At 45.0% G+C, this 17,592-nt stretch overlaps 1 protein-coding gene across 5 annotated transcripts in view; it reads left to right on the top strand.

Annotated features, from left to right (window-relative positions):
* Dis3l2 (DIS3 like 3'-5' exoribonuclease 2) overlaps positions 1 to 17,592 on the top strand; it is a 330,432-nt gene that overhangs the window by 250,464 nt on the left and 62,376 nt on the right. For all 5 annotated transcript variants that reach the window (XM_052750513.1, XM_052750515.1, XM_052750512.1 and 2 more), the window contains 2 exons: positions 2,118 to 2,225; positions 14,089 to 14,322. In XM_052750513.1, the coding sequence (XP_052606473.1) occupies positions 2,118 to 2,225; positions 14,089 to 14,322 (342 nt within the window). The remainder of the gene's footprint in view (positions 1 to 2,117; positions 2,226 to 14,088; positions 14,323 to 17,592) is intronic.

Below are 17,592 nucleotides of genomic sequence, written 5' to 3'. Positions count from 1 at the left end.
GTGTAACAACTCTCCCTTTCTAGTGAATTAGCACAGAATTCAACAGTGTATGTTAAGTTAGTATACAGTAAATGTGGGAAAGAAATGGCTTATAATGCAATTTGAGTTTGGGAGAGTGAGTGATAATATTATAATCAAGAAAAATATGGGAGAAGGAATCGATCTGAAGGCAGGAGGAGGAGAGGGCCAAGTATCTTGGTGGGGGAAGCAGGGAGAGATACTAATTTTGTTTCTGGTATTATGGAAAATACAAATAATTTCAGTGACAGCTGTCATCATTTCAAAGTATATTAAAAACAGATTATTCTGTTACAGTATGATCAGTTGTAGGGTTTTGTTGTGGTTGTTTGTTTTTGATTGTTTATATAACCCTGGCTGGCCTGAAACTCTCTATGTAGACCAGGCTAGCCCCAAACTCACAGAGATCCTCTTGCCTTTTCTTCTGCCTCCTAAGTGTTGGTATTAAAGGTGTGTGCTACCATAACCAGCAAGATTCATTTATTGTGAGATTAAAAGATAGTAAGTAAGAGAAATCATCAGGCTTAAAAACCTGCCAAATGGGGCTGGTAAGTTGACTCTGGAAAACGTGCTTGCTGCCAAGCCTGATGATCTGAGTTCAGTCTCTAGTACCTACATGGTAGAGAGAACTAATTCCCCCAGATTGTCCACTGACCTCCACATATGCACCATGGTATGTAACACACACACACACACACACACACACACACACACACACACACACACACACACACATACACACACGCGCAAAAAATAGTGCATTTTTTGAAATATCGCAAAATGGGTGATTGGTTGGCCAATGTTCATCTATGAACCTGAATTTATGAACTTCAATTGTCATAGTTATACTTTATTATTCTGTTTATACTCAATATAATTTTGTAATTTATGATATGCTCAATTACTAAATTAAATAACTGATGATTTTACTTTGATAAGACTCTGGGGAGTTTATATTGCCTTTGAGTTCTTAAGTACATTGTTCAATCAGAATAGTAATACCCCAAAACCTCCCCTAAACACTTTTAGTATTTATTTTTATCTTATGTATATGAATATATGTATGCCATGTACATGCTTGGTGCCCATAGGGGCCAGAAGAGAGCATCAGATCTCCTAGAACTGAAGTGAGCCACTATGTGGATGCTGGGAACCAGACCTCGTTCCTCTGCAAGAGCAGCAAGTTCCTATGGTGATATTTTATTTGTATTAAAATGTTATTTGTATGTTAATAAATAAAGTTGCCCGGGGGTCAGAGCTATTAGCAAGCCATAGGAAAGCAGGGCAGTGGTGGCATACGCTTGTAATCCCAGCACTTGGTAGGCAGAGCTAGGTAAGTCTCTGTGTGTTCAGGGATACAGCCAGTATTGGATACACATGCCTTTAATCTCAATACCAATCATAGAAAACCTGGAGGTCTATACAGACAGGCCGTGATGAGGTGGTCATGTGGTTGGGTTTACAACCAATGAGAAGGCAGAACAGAAACTCTACATAAAGACTTTAACACAGAAAGTTGCTCTGGTTCGGAGAGGTAGGACCACCGCAGGAGGAAGGGTAAGGTTTCAACTCTTAGCTCTGACCTCTTGGCTTTCTTCTTTGCATTGGTTCTGTGTTTCTTTTTCAAAAAGACGGTTGGTTACATCTACAAGTTCCCATAGCTGCTGAGCCATCTCTCCAGCTCCCTCCTCCCATAGACTCCAAATCACCTCCAGATAACTCATAAACAGTATTATATTCTGTTACTTAGGGAATAATGACAGGAAAAAAGTGTATATATGTATTCCCTACAGATGCAATTCTAAAAATGAAGAAACCTTTCCAGCCTTGGCAGAACCTAGAGATTTAGAGGTTGGACTGTAACCACAATCTTAATACCTACTCTTCCTGCTTCCCAGTTGACATTCCCTTGACATGAGAACCTTTGGCAGAGCCTGAGATAGTGTGCTCTTTCTGCAGAGGCTTCTAGAAGTGAAGCTCTGTCACCTTCAGCTTACTCTGGAAGCTCAAGCTGATCACCAAAACTCTACCTCTGGGCTGCCTAAGACAGACTCCTGCAGGCTGGCCAAGGATGCTCAGAAACTCTCCTCTGTTTACAGGTGGTCCCCATGCTTCCCAGACTTCTGTGTGAGGAACTGTGCAGCCTCAACCCCATGACTGACAAGCTGACCTTCTCTGTGATCTGGAAGCTGACCCCTGAAGGCAAGGTAACAACTTGTACTTTGGCATTCATTCTCCGCTTACTACTGTCCCATCCTGTGTTAGCACCCATTGTATGCCTGCACTAGCCTGGAGTCTTATGGTGGACAGATGCAGAAGGACTCGGGTAGGTACTGTTGTAGGAAGAAGTCTAAGGGCTCTAGCCTGACTGACTCTACTGACTCACCAGCTAAGGGAGAGCACTAATTGTAGGGGTGGGAGCTTAGGGTAGGAGATGGACCAGTGAGGATGGATATGCCTCTGGAGAACAGGATGGGAAGCCAGGCTTAAATGAGCTGTGGTAGTCTGTGTTCCTCTAGTGTGTCCTGAGGAAGATGGCTGGAACAGGAAGACTAAGGAAGATTAGGAGAGGAGCACTTCAGTCCTAGCGTGAGGTAAGGAAAACACTGATGATAGAGGGTGTCAGCAAGCACTCCTATACACAAGGAGGAAGGAAGATGGGTAAAGATGACACTTGAGAAAACCAGTCCTCTCCATAGTGAGCAGCTGTAACCATCACAGCAGGGTCATGTTGGAGGACATGGGGCTTACTCAGTGCAGACTTCTGCAAAGCTGGTTACAGACACCATGAAAGAACATGGGAAATGTATATGCTGTAATAATAAATGAAAGTGGAAAAAAAAGATGCTTAATTATAAAGAGGTTCCAAATAAAGATGGAAAATTAAATAACCACATTGATTTTTATTCCATCCCAAAACCTCACTAAAATAACAGTAAAGAGATTTTTTAAAAAAAAAAAAAGAAAGAAAGAAAGAAGGAAAAGAAAAAAGACAAACCCACAAGGACAAAGAGAGTGGGAGAGGAGACAACAGCAACAAAACCCTGGAGCCAGGAGCAGATGGATAAGTGGTAACTGACTGAGCAGTCCTGAGAAAGCCTAATCCTCAGCCAGGAACCGAGGAAGCCAAGAAACAAAAACTCAGAGGTTCACAGCACCAGATAACTCTGGAAGTGGGGGAGGGCTGGGGGAAGTGAGGCCGACATCAACATCGGTAGAAAGTTCGTTGAAAAGATTGCCCCTCTGGGTCTTAGCAAAAGACCTAGAGATTTATTTTTCTATAGATAATGCAATGAAGGTGTGTCTGAAACAGGGACACCACTCTGGATAGTACAGTTCCTCAGGGGCATTGGAGTAAGTCTTGGCATCCAAATGCAAAGAATCTCAACTCCAGAATTCTAGGGGCCAGGCCTATATTCTGTGAATCAGGAGGTAGGAACACCTTTCTCTGAGGAATCTGAATAATGAAGAATAAACACTCAGCATCCTTAAGGACCTTCCAGCCAGCCACCTGGCTCTGTCCGGTACAGTACAGTAAAGCTTAGATGCATTTCGGATTTCTCTCTCTCTCCCTCTCCCTCTTCCCTCTCCCCTCTCCCCTCTTCTTCCCTCTTCCCTCTCCCCTCTTCCCTCTTCTTCCCTCTTCCCTCTTCCCTCTCCCTCTCCCTCTCCCTCTCTCCCCTAGATAGGGTCTCACTATGTAACTGTGGCTAGCCTGAAACTTGCTATGTAGACCATGCTGGCTTGGAACTCACAAGATCACAGAGACCCACCTGTCTTGGTCTTATCTGCCCCTTGTCACCATGCCCAGCTAAGGTGTTTCACCTTCATGCATGAAGAGACAACCAAGTGGAAAGTGTCTTTGCTGAAATGAATACAGCAAAACACACTTACAAGGAGAAGAAGCTGTCCTTGAATTTTAAACAGAAGCTATCTATGCTACATTAGCTACCTTAAAATGGCTGGGGTTTTTTGGTTTTGGGGTTTTTTTCTGGGGAGGGGGAACTTTTAGAAATTAAAAGCAAGATAGAAGAAATAATTCTGGTTTGAAATGAAGTTGACTATTCCAAGCAAAGAAAAGAAAATTAGAGGACCAATCTGAGACACCCAGAATCTGGTTTGTGACGGTTCCAGAAACCAAAGCAGAGAAAGTGGGAAGAAATGCTGAAGAAAACCATTCATTCCTAGAGGACTTTCCAGGTGCAAAAAGCTCATCACAACCCCAATGGTGGAGGCTTGTCATCCCTAACATATAAGTCATCATAGAGCTTCAGGATCTGGGAGACAAGAAGAAGACCCAGAAGGCTTCTAAAAATGGCCAAGAGAAAGCCATACACAATACATCAGAAGGCAGAGCAAGTTCAGACTCTTTCATTACAACCTTAGAAGCTTTGGGATACTGCAGGGAAAACTTCTCCCTGTCCAGAAGGCTAGGATCCCTGTAAAATATACACGCTAAGCTATCAGTAAACTGAAAGTCCAAACGCGTGTCTTCAGGGGCTGGAGAGATGACTCAGTGGTTAAGAGCACTGACTGATCTTCCAGAGGACTGGGGTTCAATTCCCAGCCCACATGGCAGCTCACAACTGTCCATAACTCCAGTTCCTGGGGACCCGACACCCTCACACAGACATACATACAGGCAGAACACCAGTGCACATATAAATAGATGGATAGATGGATGGATGGATGGATGGATGGATGGATGGATAGATAGATAGATAGATAGATAGATAGATAGATAGATAGATAGATGATAGATAGACAGATAGATAGATCAAAAGCAGAAACAAAGCAGCACTTATAAGGCCCTTTTTTGGGAAGCTTCATAATGTCTTGTTGGGTCTGTAATTATAGAAGCTGAGGCAGGAATCTTGTGAGTTGAAGGACAGACTGGGATACTTAGAGAAAATGTCTCAAAAATGAGAGAGTGAGAAGAGAGGGGAAAAGGAAGAGATGGGAAAGAAAAGAGAAAAGAGGAGACTAAGAAGAGGCAGAAAGCTGCTGGGTTAAGAAGGTGGTTCTGTAGTTAAGAGTACTCGCTGCTGCAGACATGAGGGCTTGGGTTCAGACCCCAGAAACCACGTGACCCAGGCAGCAGTGAGTACCATTATCCAGTGCTCCGACTGAGACGTGGGGCCGAGCAATGAGTATCTCTGCAAGCTCTGGGCCAACTGCCTCAGTCTCTCCTAAGAGGTCGGAACTGACTTTTGAGGTTGTCCTCTGGCCACTGTATGTGCACTGTGACAGGAGTGCCCACACACACACAAATGTACACAGTGCACACACATGCATATGCACACTCTGTGCGGCCATAAGAGTGGGACAGTGGTCCAGTGAAGTTCATGCCCGTTTAAAAAAGACACAGCAGAAAGCTTGCTGTCTCTCCTCTGACATGTGGAAGATGCTTCATGAAAGCAGCTGCTGTGTTGGGGGTCATGAAGACAGCCCTCGCCAGACACTGGACTGGCTGGCACTTGATCTGGAACTTCTAACCTTCAGAACTATGGGAAATCAATTTCTATGGCTTAAGCCACTTGGTCTGTGGTATTTTGTTATAGCAGCCTGAACAGACTGACACAGTATCAGATGAACTTTGCTAATCAGGTTACATAAAAATCTACTGAGAATAGACCTTTTACCCAGGCATGACTTTTTAACATATATTGGCCATGTAGAAAGTACTAACTTGATATGCTAATCTCTACTGTGGGTACATTTCATTGTGTAGTATTTTTACAACCATATTGCTAGTGTCATTGCTTTCTTTTACTCCAACCTTTTCAGTGTTAGGAAACACACAAGCTCATAGAGTAGATGCAGGGTTTCTAAAGTTCTAATTTTATGAATGTTCAACTTGTATCATCAGTGATAAGCAATGTCAATTGTTTCCTTGAAGTACTGAATACCCTAGTCTAAATAGCCATGGTTTCTGTGCCAGCTGTTCTTCATATGAAAATGGTATGTTTAGAAGAATGCTCTTAGTTTAGCTCACAGATAGCTCTGTGTGCATGTTTTTCCTCCAGAGGTCATCCTCCTCCCTCCTGAAGTATAAGTGACAAAGACAAATACTTGGAGTTGAGACATAGAAAAGTAATGAATTTTACTTGTGCAGTGAGAATATTCTAAATGGAGCTAGCTCTTTTTTCACTGCCAGTGTGTGGTAGGGAGAGTAGTGTGACTGTTCTGTCCTGTACAGGTGAAATATTTTACCTTCCAAGGCTTCTAGACCATTGCTGCAAATGGCAATGTACAGTCAGTTTGTGTAAATGCCCTGGACTATGACTAAAAACAGTTTGGACCATATAGGCCCTGAATGGTACTAAAAGGCCCACAAGAGCCCATGAACCATATTTTGAAGATGAAGACTACTGTTTGATCAAGCAAACTAAAACAAAACAGGTATGAATCTGATGAAAGAAGAAGCTGTACAGGGAAGATAGTGACACTTTGTGTGAGTTCTGATAGTTCTGAGACCGCTGTAGCTTGGTCTGCATAGTGAGTGCTAGGTCAGTCAGGGCTGCATAGCAAGACCCTGTCTCTAAATAAATAAATAAATGAATAAAGAGATAGTGTTAGAATGATATATGCTTTAGTCAGAAAAAAATAATTTCAACTAGAGATAACATAAGAAAAACATCCCAATAAGCCCTCATCCCTGTATCCCAGACTTAATACTGTCAAGACTTTGTTCTTTGTTAAGACTACAGTATTTTAAAACAAACCACAGACATGTCATCTCACTCCTGTGTGTTTTGATATATGACTAAAAATATGGGCATTTTCTTTTTTCTCTTTCTTTCTCTCTTTTTTTTAATTTGCATTTTCTTATATAACCACAATGTCCTCAGCATACCTAACGATGAATGCTAGTGTCAGGATGCCATCCAAACCTAGTCCCTAATACATTTCCTTGGTTCTCTCCAATTGATTGGTCCAAATTGTGATCAATAAAATTACACACATTACATTTGGTATTTATAGCTTTTAACTATCTGGTAAAAAGTTCCTTTTCAAGATCTAAGAGGCAAACATTATCTGAACTACAGAGAGGGAACTATGAATACAGTGTGCCAGCAGCTGTATTCTGGTGGACATGGGAGCAAGCTTGGGCAGTGAATGGAAAAAGACCAGAAGGAAGTGAAACAGAATGCCAATAGTAGTTGTATTTGGATAGTAAAACTGTGAGTAATTTTTTTCTGTTTTCTAAAGGCTTTTTTAAATGTGAATAACATCTATATTTTTATAAATACTTTTAAAATGTGTAACTCAATAGAAAACAAAAGCCCATAGAAGCATCCTAACTTGAGTCAAGAAAAGAACACTGTGTTTGAATTATGCTACCCGGGGCAGACCTGAGAAACTGAAGCTGCCTGGTGTAATGCCCTGCTAGAATATGGGGGTCATATGGTGGAGGACACTAGAAAAATGTAAACTCTAATACTCACTTGCCCTTGGGGTTTCTTTTGGAAGCAGTGTATTGAACCTAGGTCTTCTTCTCGATGAGGGCTGGAAGACAGGTGTAAGAGAGGCACAGGTCTACAAGGGTGCTGGGCCTCCCTCCAAACCACACCGGATAGGAAGTATGAGGGTTGGAATTGAGGACAGGGTTGTGGGGCAAGGCCTACTAACCATAATCTTCATTCTGTGGTTACCCAAATACCCTCTCCAGACCCAGTGACCACATGAGAGGTAGACCAGTTGGTAAACCTGGGGATGTGGTGACATCTCTCATCCACAGTCCAGATGCCCATAATGAAAGGTTCAGTACCACATTCCAGGCCCAAGGACTGCCAGTCCAAGATACTAAGACACTCAAGCTAAGCTTGAGACCAGATGGGAAGTCAGGGTGCCATGGAAGGCCCTGGAGACCAAGATAGCCCCTCTTCAAGAGCCTAGGTGAAGGAAGAAGAGCAAGTTCAAAGCCTGTGTGACTGAAGCCTCAGGCTGAGTTTGCAGGTTGGGGGCAGGGGGGCTTCTCTTGGTATAGAGGATTAGGTTAGAAGGGGTGGTGCGGGGCCAGCAGCACCAGGCCACACTGCTCTATAGCCACCAGTCTCTCTTGGTGCTGAAATAGAAAAAGCTTTGCAATCTTCCTCAGGCTGTTGCAATATTCTGCTTTCTAAGGCAAACATGGTCTGCTCTCAGAGGCTGCTCCAGCATTTTTTTTAAATATGGCTATCTTCAGCACCCACACGGAAATCTCTGCTTTCATGAAGCCAGTGCTGGTGGTGTTCCTCTTCCACTTCAGTATCCTCTCTGCCTTTCCCCGTCCTTCCCTGCTCTTCATTCTATAAAAACACCCCCATTGCAACCTAAAAAAAAACACCTTGTTTTCTGGATCTGTTAATGGCCACGCTCTCAGACCTTAGATCTCTAGCTCACTTCCCGTCTGCTACATTGAGCAAGTCTAAGCTGTTGTGCCTTTGCACCTGTGCCTCTCTTCAGCCCTCTTTCTCTCACATGGTGACAACCTTAGTCCCACCCACATTGTCTTAATCTGGGAACTTTTAGTCTGTTTCCCCATTAGAAGCTGAGTGTGAATCCTGATTAGCCCCCACAGTCCAATATTTGAAGCATGACTTACAGAGACCAGCCATCTCCTTACATGACCATCTGTCACCCAACCCCCACCAGGCCCTCATCTTCTGTCTTGCTACTGAGGGGTTCATTGAGTTTGTCAGGGAATTGTCACACTGAGACTCTATTCATGCTTCTGTCCCTTCCTTGAAGGCCCTTCCTCTCAGTTCTGCCATCAAGAAACCTGCTTATCCCTTGTGATCCAGCTAAAATGCCATTTCTTCCAGGATTAAGTCCAGGGCCTCATACTGAAACCCAAGCCTCATGACATTCTTAGCAGTTACTTGTTCACTTAGTAAATATTGCACGATATTTGTTGTGCTCACATACCATACAAGGTATTGAAGATCCCAGATTAAATCCCCATCAAAAAAGAAACCATTCTCTCCTGGTGGTAGATTTGTTTGTTCTTTTTTCCCTACCTGTATGTTTTAAATTTCCTACAGTGGAGGCACATTACAACTTAAAAGTAAAAGTCATTTGGGGATTTTTTTTCATTTGTTTTTTAATAAGCAGATGAGAGCCATTGTAGTGTATCTGTAGGCTGAGTGGAAGATAAACAGACAAGATGAGGAAGAAGTGACATTTTTGGAGCCTGGTTAAAAAGGGAGTGGTAGGCTAAGGCCTCACAGCCTGTGTGGAAGATGAGCTCCCCCAGGACAAGGACCACCGTCTCTGCACCGTCTCCCCGCCCTTGGATAGAATAAAGGTGGATTATTAGAGCATGGGAAGGTGCTTAGATGAGCTCGCTGTCAGACTTCCCCAATGGTGGACGTCGTTGGCCCTGAACTTGAGGCCGTTTCTACTCCATTTTGTTTCCCTGCACACCCTGCCCACACCCGAGTTTTACTTCTCCCCTGTAGTTCAATGCCCTGTACCCAGAGAGTCTTAGAAACCATTTCACTGTGGTTTTCACGTCTGTTTCTACTCTTATCTCAGCTGCCTCGTTAGAAGGTGAGCTCGCGCCTCCCCCCCCCCCACCCCCGCCCCCAGGTAAGCACATACATCCTCAGCGGCCTCTCCAGCCCTATGAAGTTGCATGCTGAGAGTGGAGCAGTGTCTCAGCCATCCCTGCCCTGCTTCCTCACAGCCCTTCTCTTTACTCCCTTAAAGACCTCTGTGGACTTTCGTGCCTTGCCACTGGCCTGCCAGATACCACCACTGAAAATCTTGAAAAGCAACTGTTGTGTTCTTCCCATGGTCCACAGCGAGCTCATGGTGCCGTGTAGTTTAGGGCTTCTGCTAGAAGTGGTGTTGTGTGTTGCATTTCATTTCCAAGCACCCTACGAGATACCTTGCCTGAGCATCTCCAGAGGGACAATAGCTTCTCAGACTGGCTTTGAGAATCAGAGCAAGCTCCTAAAATCTCTCCTCTTAATCATTACCAGGGGCAGAGCCTCGCTGTTTTGTTTCAGACATGTAGTGGCACCTCTGCAGCAAGGGAGGGATGGAAGGAACTGCCATGTCCCATGTCCCTCATGCCTACTTTCCTGCTGAAGGCACCAGCCAACTAGATGGCTTACCTAAGGTCACTTCAGTGGGACAGCAGAACCTAGTTGTGAACACTGATTTTGCTGTGAATCTTGGGGATGAAAATCAGAATTCAAAATGAGACGTTTTCAAGAAACAAAATAAGACCTTCACCCACTGTCACAGGAACAAAATTTCTGTCTCCTAGCCATACCAGAACAGCTAGAGTTTCATTTCCCCCTAGTGCAGTGGTTCTCAATCTTCCTAATGCTGAGATCCTTTAATAGTTTCTCATGTTGTGGTGACCCCCAACCATAAAATTATTTCATTGCTATTTTGTAACTGTAAATTTGCTACTGTTATGAACTGTAATGTAAATATCTGGTATGCAGAAAATCTGATATGTGACCCCCTCACTAAGAGAGTCGAGACTCATAGGTTGAGAAACTCTGCTTTAGTATGTATATGTGACAAAGACTTGGTTTCCTCTGCTTCCTTGTCTTTAGTTTAGAAGTTCCTATACCTGCCAACAGATCAAGATGGGAAAGGAGGTAATGATCTCTCTGGGGACTGGAAGATAAGCCAGAGGAGTGCTGAGATTGGATAGTTAACTCCAGCTTCTTGTCTGTGCACATTCTAGCCTGTAAACAAACTGACCTAGAACCCCACAAAGTCTGCAGACCTGGAAGCAGCCATGTGCTTCCAGGCTCTGGGGCAGTCCCTAGCGGCCCTGTCCTGTCCCCGCCCCACTTGCTTCAACAGCAAGAGCAAGTCTGTGGGATAAGTGGAGCTGCTGCTGGGGTGGAAGCCATGTGACAGTTTGATTCTACTCTTCTGTCTTTCTCCTGTTAGAAGACAAAATCTGAGTCCCAGTCAGTCACTGCAGGCCTCAACTGAGGAAGGGTCTTGTGAAGGAGCCGGCACTCCCCACCTCTGCACCCCCTCACCCCCATCCCTCTGCCCCCTCCCCACTCACCCTGAAGCCACCCCACAGTTCGGGCCCGCTGGTCCAGACCTTCCTGTACAGAGTCAGCCTTCCTTCCAGTCGTACACCACCCGCCCTTGGCCGTCCACGGCCTCTGCTTCCCCTCGGTCTTTTCCAGACACTCTCCTCTTGGCACCTTTGGCTTGTGCTTTGGCCATGCTGGCCAGGATGGCCTTGCCAGGGCTGTGAGAAGCAGCGGCAATCAGCTACCTGTCCCAGGCACCACCACTCCAGGCAGCTGCTTGGTTCCAGTCAGGAAAGTGTTTCTGCATGGCAGGCTTTTGAACTAAGTGCTCTCTAGTGGAAACCCAGAGGTACAGAAGTCATTTCACATCTAGTTATTTACAGCTTTAAATTAGCTCCATTAATAGTTTTTAAACCAGAGGCATCTTAATGAGGTGCTGATATTTTTCAGAGGATAATTTTTTTAAAACATTTGCATGGAATAGAATAGGATGTCTAAAGGTTTCTCCACACCCCTGTATCTATAAAATATAGAAATGAATATGTATTTGAGGGATATTTTGTTTCTTCATCATCTATGTTATGACTTTTAGCTAAAAATAAACATACATACACATATATTTTTTATTCCAAATCTTTAGCTATGGACCTAAGAGTTTGTGTGATTCTTAAGAATATCCTACCTGTTTGCCCAGCTGTAAATTGACTGTAGAACGCCCTCTCCCCGAGACATGTCAAAATGATGCTCAAGGCAGTGGGCCTGAGGCTGGGGCCAACGGCGCTGTGCTGTTTTAGGATGTCGGTATGGAGGGGGTACCTCTTAGACAATGTGTTTCCCAACCACATGCCTGCAGTCTGTACTGGCACTGTGACTGACCTGACATTCTGAACTGTGGCGCCCCATGGTGTGTGCTCCATGAAGAAGGGGTGGCCTGAATCCTGTGGCTATGCAAAGGAGGCAGGACCTAATCTCCTCAAGGGTTTTGTCTATGTGTTTCCTCCTCCTTTTTTTTCCCCCACCTTTTCCATGAAAAGCCCTTTGTCTTCTGCCGCTGGCCCTGGACATGGACTAGGTGTTGATGTGAGTAGTTTTCAGACTGGAAATTAATGAGGTGTTCTATCAAGAGAGGCCTGCCTTCTGCCCCGTGTGTCTGCTGCTCCCAGGTCTCCTCCACACGGGTCTTCGCTGGTTTCTCTGTGGGCAGCTGCCCCTGGCTGACATCCCTCTATTGGCTTTCCCCAGAGGGAATTTCAAGGCTGCTTCACCTAGAATAGGAACTATTTCAGTGCATATCAGCTGTGCCTCCCACAGGTCCTGAGCCATGGGAAAGCCAGGCAGCCTTGCTGAGGAAGGAAGAGGTTCCCAAAGGCTCCCCTTGGTATGTTTGTGGAGAAGGCTGGTGCAGAATTTCAGGGATGAAATAGCGGAAGGGGAGTCAGGAAAGGGCGCTATAGGAAGCACCACTGAGGTCGGAGTTTGGTAGTGTCCATGTGGTGGTGGAGAAAGGCTGTCTGTCTTGACCAAGAAGGAAACCACGGGGCAGAGGTGCCCATTCTCATAGTACGGTGCACTGCTAGTGTGCACGTGCACAAGAACAGGTGCTTCTCATAGTACGGTGCACTGCTAGTGTGCACATGCACAAGGACAGGTGAGGAACAGCAGGCATAGACACATGACTGCTAGTCAGGGCTCAACAATAAGAGGGACCAAGCAAGCGACAGATGTGTAGAGTCCGGAAGAAGGGCATCGAAGAGCTTTGTACAAAGGCTTGCTGCAGAATTTTGGGCATAAATACTTAACAGTGCTCAGAGCATTCATTAGATTTTAAAGCAGTTCTTATTCCTCCGACTTATGTGACAACAGATAGCCCTTTCTTTGTGTGGTACTTACCTTCACTTGAGCATCATCTACTACAGAAGAGGATACAGGCCGCAGGAGGCCATATGCCAAGACCTGGTGTGGGAAGGAGTCCATGATCTAGCTCACTGGGAAGTATGAGAATGGTCACACAGAGTGTAAGCTGCCACCATCTGTCAGCAGGCTGAAACAGGCTGCCTGATATACATGTACACACAGCCAGGGTTAGGGGCGGGCACCAGTTTTGGAAGGAAATGAAGGAAAAGAAAGAAGCTCTATCTCCAGGGAAAACTTTGAGGCCATAAGGATGTAGAGGTTACAGCCCTGCCCCTTTAGAGGAGGCTGGGGTTCCATTCAGGAAATGTGGGTATGCTCAGGGCTTAAGCCTGGGTGGCCTGGATGGCTCCTTGGAGAGAGGCCTTCAGCTGCATCTGCCTGCAGACTGCTTGCCAGCCCCTGGGACTGGCTCTGTAGTTATCCTTGCCTATAGCACGCAGGCCTCGTGAGTGCCAGACATGAGGCCTGCTTGCCGTAGTAGAAGACATGGACTCATAGAGTCCCGTGTGGTTTACACTAGGGATAGTTCTTGGAATAATCTGAAAGTAGAGTTTTAGAATTTTTGAAAAAAATTAAAGTCTAATGTTACAGATTCCAGACACCTTATAAAGGTCTTTGCTCTGAGTGAATAAAAATATGAACAATAGCTGCTATTCTCCAGGTGCCCGTGTTGTCGTTTTTAAAAAGTTGCAGTTCTTCCGTTCAGGGAGGGTGAATAATCATGAGGCTCACTGCAACTGTCCAGAATGGAAGCTGTGTTTGATAGAAATTAAGTGTGTGGACAGCTCCTGGGCTTTCCCTCTTGCTTTCTCTAAGCCAGCAGCCAGCCCTCAGAGCCCCATCAGTCATGTCTTAGCTTCCCGTCTTCTTGTCCCTGCTTGTGACATTGATGACTGCTCATCCAAACTAGTAGAAACACTTCCCGTGGGCCCTTCAGTGCAAGTTTCCCATGTGGCCTTATTTGTGCTTGGGAAGGTGCATAGACCTCAGTTGTCTGTTGAATTCTGCCAGGGCCTGGAGTCTAAACTGCCTGAGGGAGCAGCTTCTGTGTCTGGTTCTGTGTCTGTGATTGGTTATGACGCCAGTCAGAGCACACAGTCAGTACTCCATTGAGTGTATGTGTGAACAGTTGAGCACAGTCTGTCTGTCTTTGCAGATCCTTGAGGAGTGGTTTGGCCGCACTGTCATCCGTTCCTGCACCAAACTGAGCTACGACCATGCCCAGAGCATGATTGAAAATCCAACTGAGAAGGTCCCTGAGGAAGAGCTGCCCCCCATTTCTCCAGAACACAGCAGTACGGAGGTGCAGCAGGCAGTCCTGAACCTGCACAGCATTGCAAAGCAACTTCGCCAGCAGCGCTTTGTGGATGGTGCACTCCGTTTAGATCAGGTCAGTAAGTCTTTTTTGTTTAGTGCAATCTTGAGTTTGGCTTGTGCCCAACACGCAAGTGTGAGAGGCAGCCTGGTGGCCTCTTTCTCTCTGCCTGTTTTCCCTGCCACTCCAACATACCATGGTAACATGAGTCATGGCAAGATGGTATCTGTGTAGGTAGCTCTGTGACTCCAGCTGCGCTTACCTGGAAAGCCTGTATCCAGGACCGAATTCTCACTTGTTAGATGACATTGCTGTGACAGGTGCCTGGGAAAGACAAGGAGGAAGGACTTATTTTTGGTTCGTGGCTTCAGAGGAACTTGGAACTTGGCTCTGTTGCTTCTGGCTCACAGTGAGAGAGAATGACATGCGAGAAGCATGTGGCCCAGCAGAGTTTCATGGCAGCCAATAAGCAGAGAGAGATAGAGAGACAGACAGACATGTGAAGGGGCCAGAGACAAGATAGACTTTCCATGCAAACCCCCAATGATATCAGTGAACCTAAGAGCTAGTTCTTTGAGATGATAAACAAGATTGACAGAACCCTTGGTCTAACTAGCCCAAAGAAATAAAGAGGACCCAAAGTAACAGGATCAGAAATGAACAGGGAAACATTACAGCAGACACCAAAGAAATTCAGAGTTTCATAAGGGAAGACTTTAAAAACCTGTACTCCATTAAGTTGGAAAATCTAAAAGAAATGGATGAGTTTCTAGATTCAGCCAAACCACCAAAATTAAACCAAAAAGAAGTCAACAACCTAAACAGACCCATAACAAATGAGGAGATTGAAATAGTAATAAAAAGCTTTCCAGCTAAAAAAGAAAAGTCCAGGGCCAGATGGATTCACAGCAGAATTTTACCAGACTTTCAAAGGAGATCTTCAGCCAGTCTGACTTAAACTAGTCAAAAAAAAAAAAAAAAAAAACAGAACCAGAAGGAGCACTCCCTGATTTCCTCTATGAAGCCTGTGGGTCTCTTTATGTCTCCGGTTGTCCCCACGGAGGCTCCTTCCTCTGCTCCCTACTTTGCGTTGGTGCTCTGAGGATGGAGCCCACTTCCCTGTCATCTCCGTCAGCAGTCCTGCCCTGACGCTACCAGTGATGCCGAGCCTGCGCCTCCAGCTCTGACCTGCCTCCCTAGCTGTCTAGCCTTGCCACCCGCCTTCATAACTGCCTGAATTCCCCTCAGCATCTCACCAGCGCTCACTCACCCTTCCTTCTGCAGGAAGTGGTCGTGGTGCCCACAACATGATGCACAGGCTTCCTGGTCTTCTCTTCTCTCTCTGATCTACTGGAGAATTAGATATGTGTGCCCCCAGACCTGAGTATGCCAGTTGCACAGGCTACTGTACTTATGCTTTGACTAAATATTACACAGACTGATCAAATACAAGTTTCAAAAGAAAGTCATTTATTGGGGCTGGAGAGATGGCTCAGTGGTTAAGAGCACTGGCTGCTCTTCCAGAGGACCTGGGTTCAATTCCCAGCACCCACATGGCAGCTCACAACTGTCTGTATGAGGGACACCCTCACACAGACATATATGCAGGCAAAACTCTAATGCACACAAAATAATAATAAATAAATCATTAAAAAATTTTTAAAAAAGAAAGCTGTTTGTTTTGTAAACACAAATGTTTTGGAAAGACCTTCAAAATTTCTCTTCTTTAGGTAAGACAGCTGTATAGCCAGCTGAGAAATCCTAAACCTTGGGAGACATCTGGACTCAAATTACTTTACAAATGAATTGTGGGGCTTAGGGAGGTCTGCAGCCAATGAACTGGGCTTGGTTTCCTCGAAGAAGACGGTAGAAATCTATGGTGTTGGCACCTGTAATCCCAGCACTCTGGAGGCTGAAACAGGAGGAGTGAGAATTCAGGGCCACATGAGATGAATGTCAAGACCTTGTAGCAAAAGAAGGAAGAAAGGGGAGGAGAGAGAGGAAGGAAATGAAAGGAATAAGTTTAGTTTTCTCTCACTCTGTAGCTCAAGCTGGACTTACTTGAACTCATGGCTAGCCTCCTGCCTCACTTTCCAAGTGGTGGGATTACAGGTGTGAACCACCATACCAGGTACCAGCTTTTGTTTTTTTTTTTTGTTTTTTTTTTTTTTTTTTTTTTTGGTTTTTCGAGACAGGGTTTCTCTGTGTAGCTTTTCGCCTTTCCTGGAACTCACTTGGTAGCCCAGGCTGGCCTCGAACTCACAGAGATCCGCCTGGCTCTGCCTCCCGAGTGCTGGGATTAAAGGCGTGCGCCACCACTGCCCGGCCCAGCTTTTGTTTTTTAAAGCCTTACTCTTTTCAAAAATGGTAAAGAAATGTACATTTATGTAAATTACCTTATTAGACAAAATGTTAGTTGTATATCTTGTGTGCCTCTTCTGCATAATTCCCTTCTTTACTTGACTTTTATAGTGACAGACAACTGTTACTCAAAGCCCAGCAAATGAGAGGGCTTCTGAAGTACCATTGTGAGATGTTTCCCCATCAGGTTTCTGTAACAAGTTCAACTGGACTAAATGTCAACTGTGAACTGAGGAAGAAACAAAGACAACCTCAGCTCCCTCCCATTCAAAGAGGTGTGGCCATCAGGGGCATGACCACAGGTTATTGATGGAGGATGAGCTGTTGGCATGTCTGAGAATCAGAATTTTATTGCTTAAGAGACTTTAGATATCTGTATCTCAGTGGCTCTCTTAACTCATAAATTAGAAGGCCGATGTCCCCACAGGTAAATGAGTTGCTTAGTGCCAAACTTGCAAGCAGCTCTTTGTTTGGTTCTGCTCCGTTTATTACACCATGCTGGCACGAGAGAACAAAGTTCGCCTTTAAAGTGAGGGGGAGAACACCCTCCAAACCTAATTAGGTTCCAGTTAATTAAGGTTTGAAAATAATGAATTTGTATCCTTGGAGTTGATTCCTTAGTTCCCCAGAAAACAAGTCTGTAGACCCCCACATTAGATGGAGACATCCATCTTTGCAGCCAAGGACACTGGTGAGACCATTTATAAATCAGCCAAATGGCCTTTTCCAGAAGCCACTGCATTTGTTCCTGTTCCTAGTGCCGTCGTCACCCTCACAAGCCCGTTTTCCTTTGGTGCCTTTTCAGAGGCCTGCTATTTGGAGTCCTCTGAAGCTTTGTCTGCCATCGTTCTCTGTGTCCATGTTTTGAGTGGCAGTCCTAAAAAAGCACATCCTTTTATGTCAGCAGCAATTAGAGATCAGTTTCAGCTTTGTCTTTCAAGAAATCAGTGTGTTTGATGACCCTGAGAGTGAGCCAGGGTGGAG

The sequence above is a fragment of the Peromyscus californicus genome, unplaced genomic scaffold (assembly GCF_007827085.1).
Source record: "Peromyscus californicus insignis strain IS unplaced genomic scaffold, ASM782708v3 Scaffold_21__1_contigs__length_65335640, whole genome shotgun sequence".
Lineage (NCBI taxonomy): Eukaryota > Metazoa > Chordata > Mammalia > Rodentia > Cricetidae > Peromyscus > Peromyscus californicus.
This window is presented reverse-complemented; position numbering and strand designations above follow the sequence as displayed.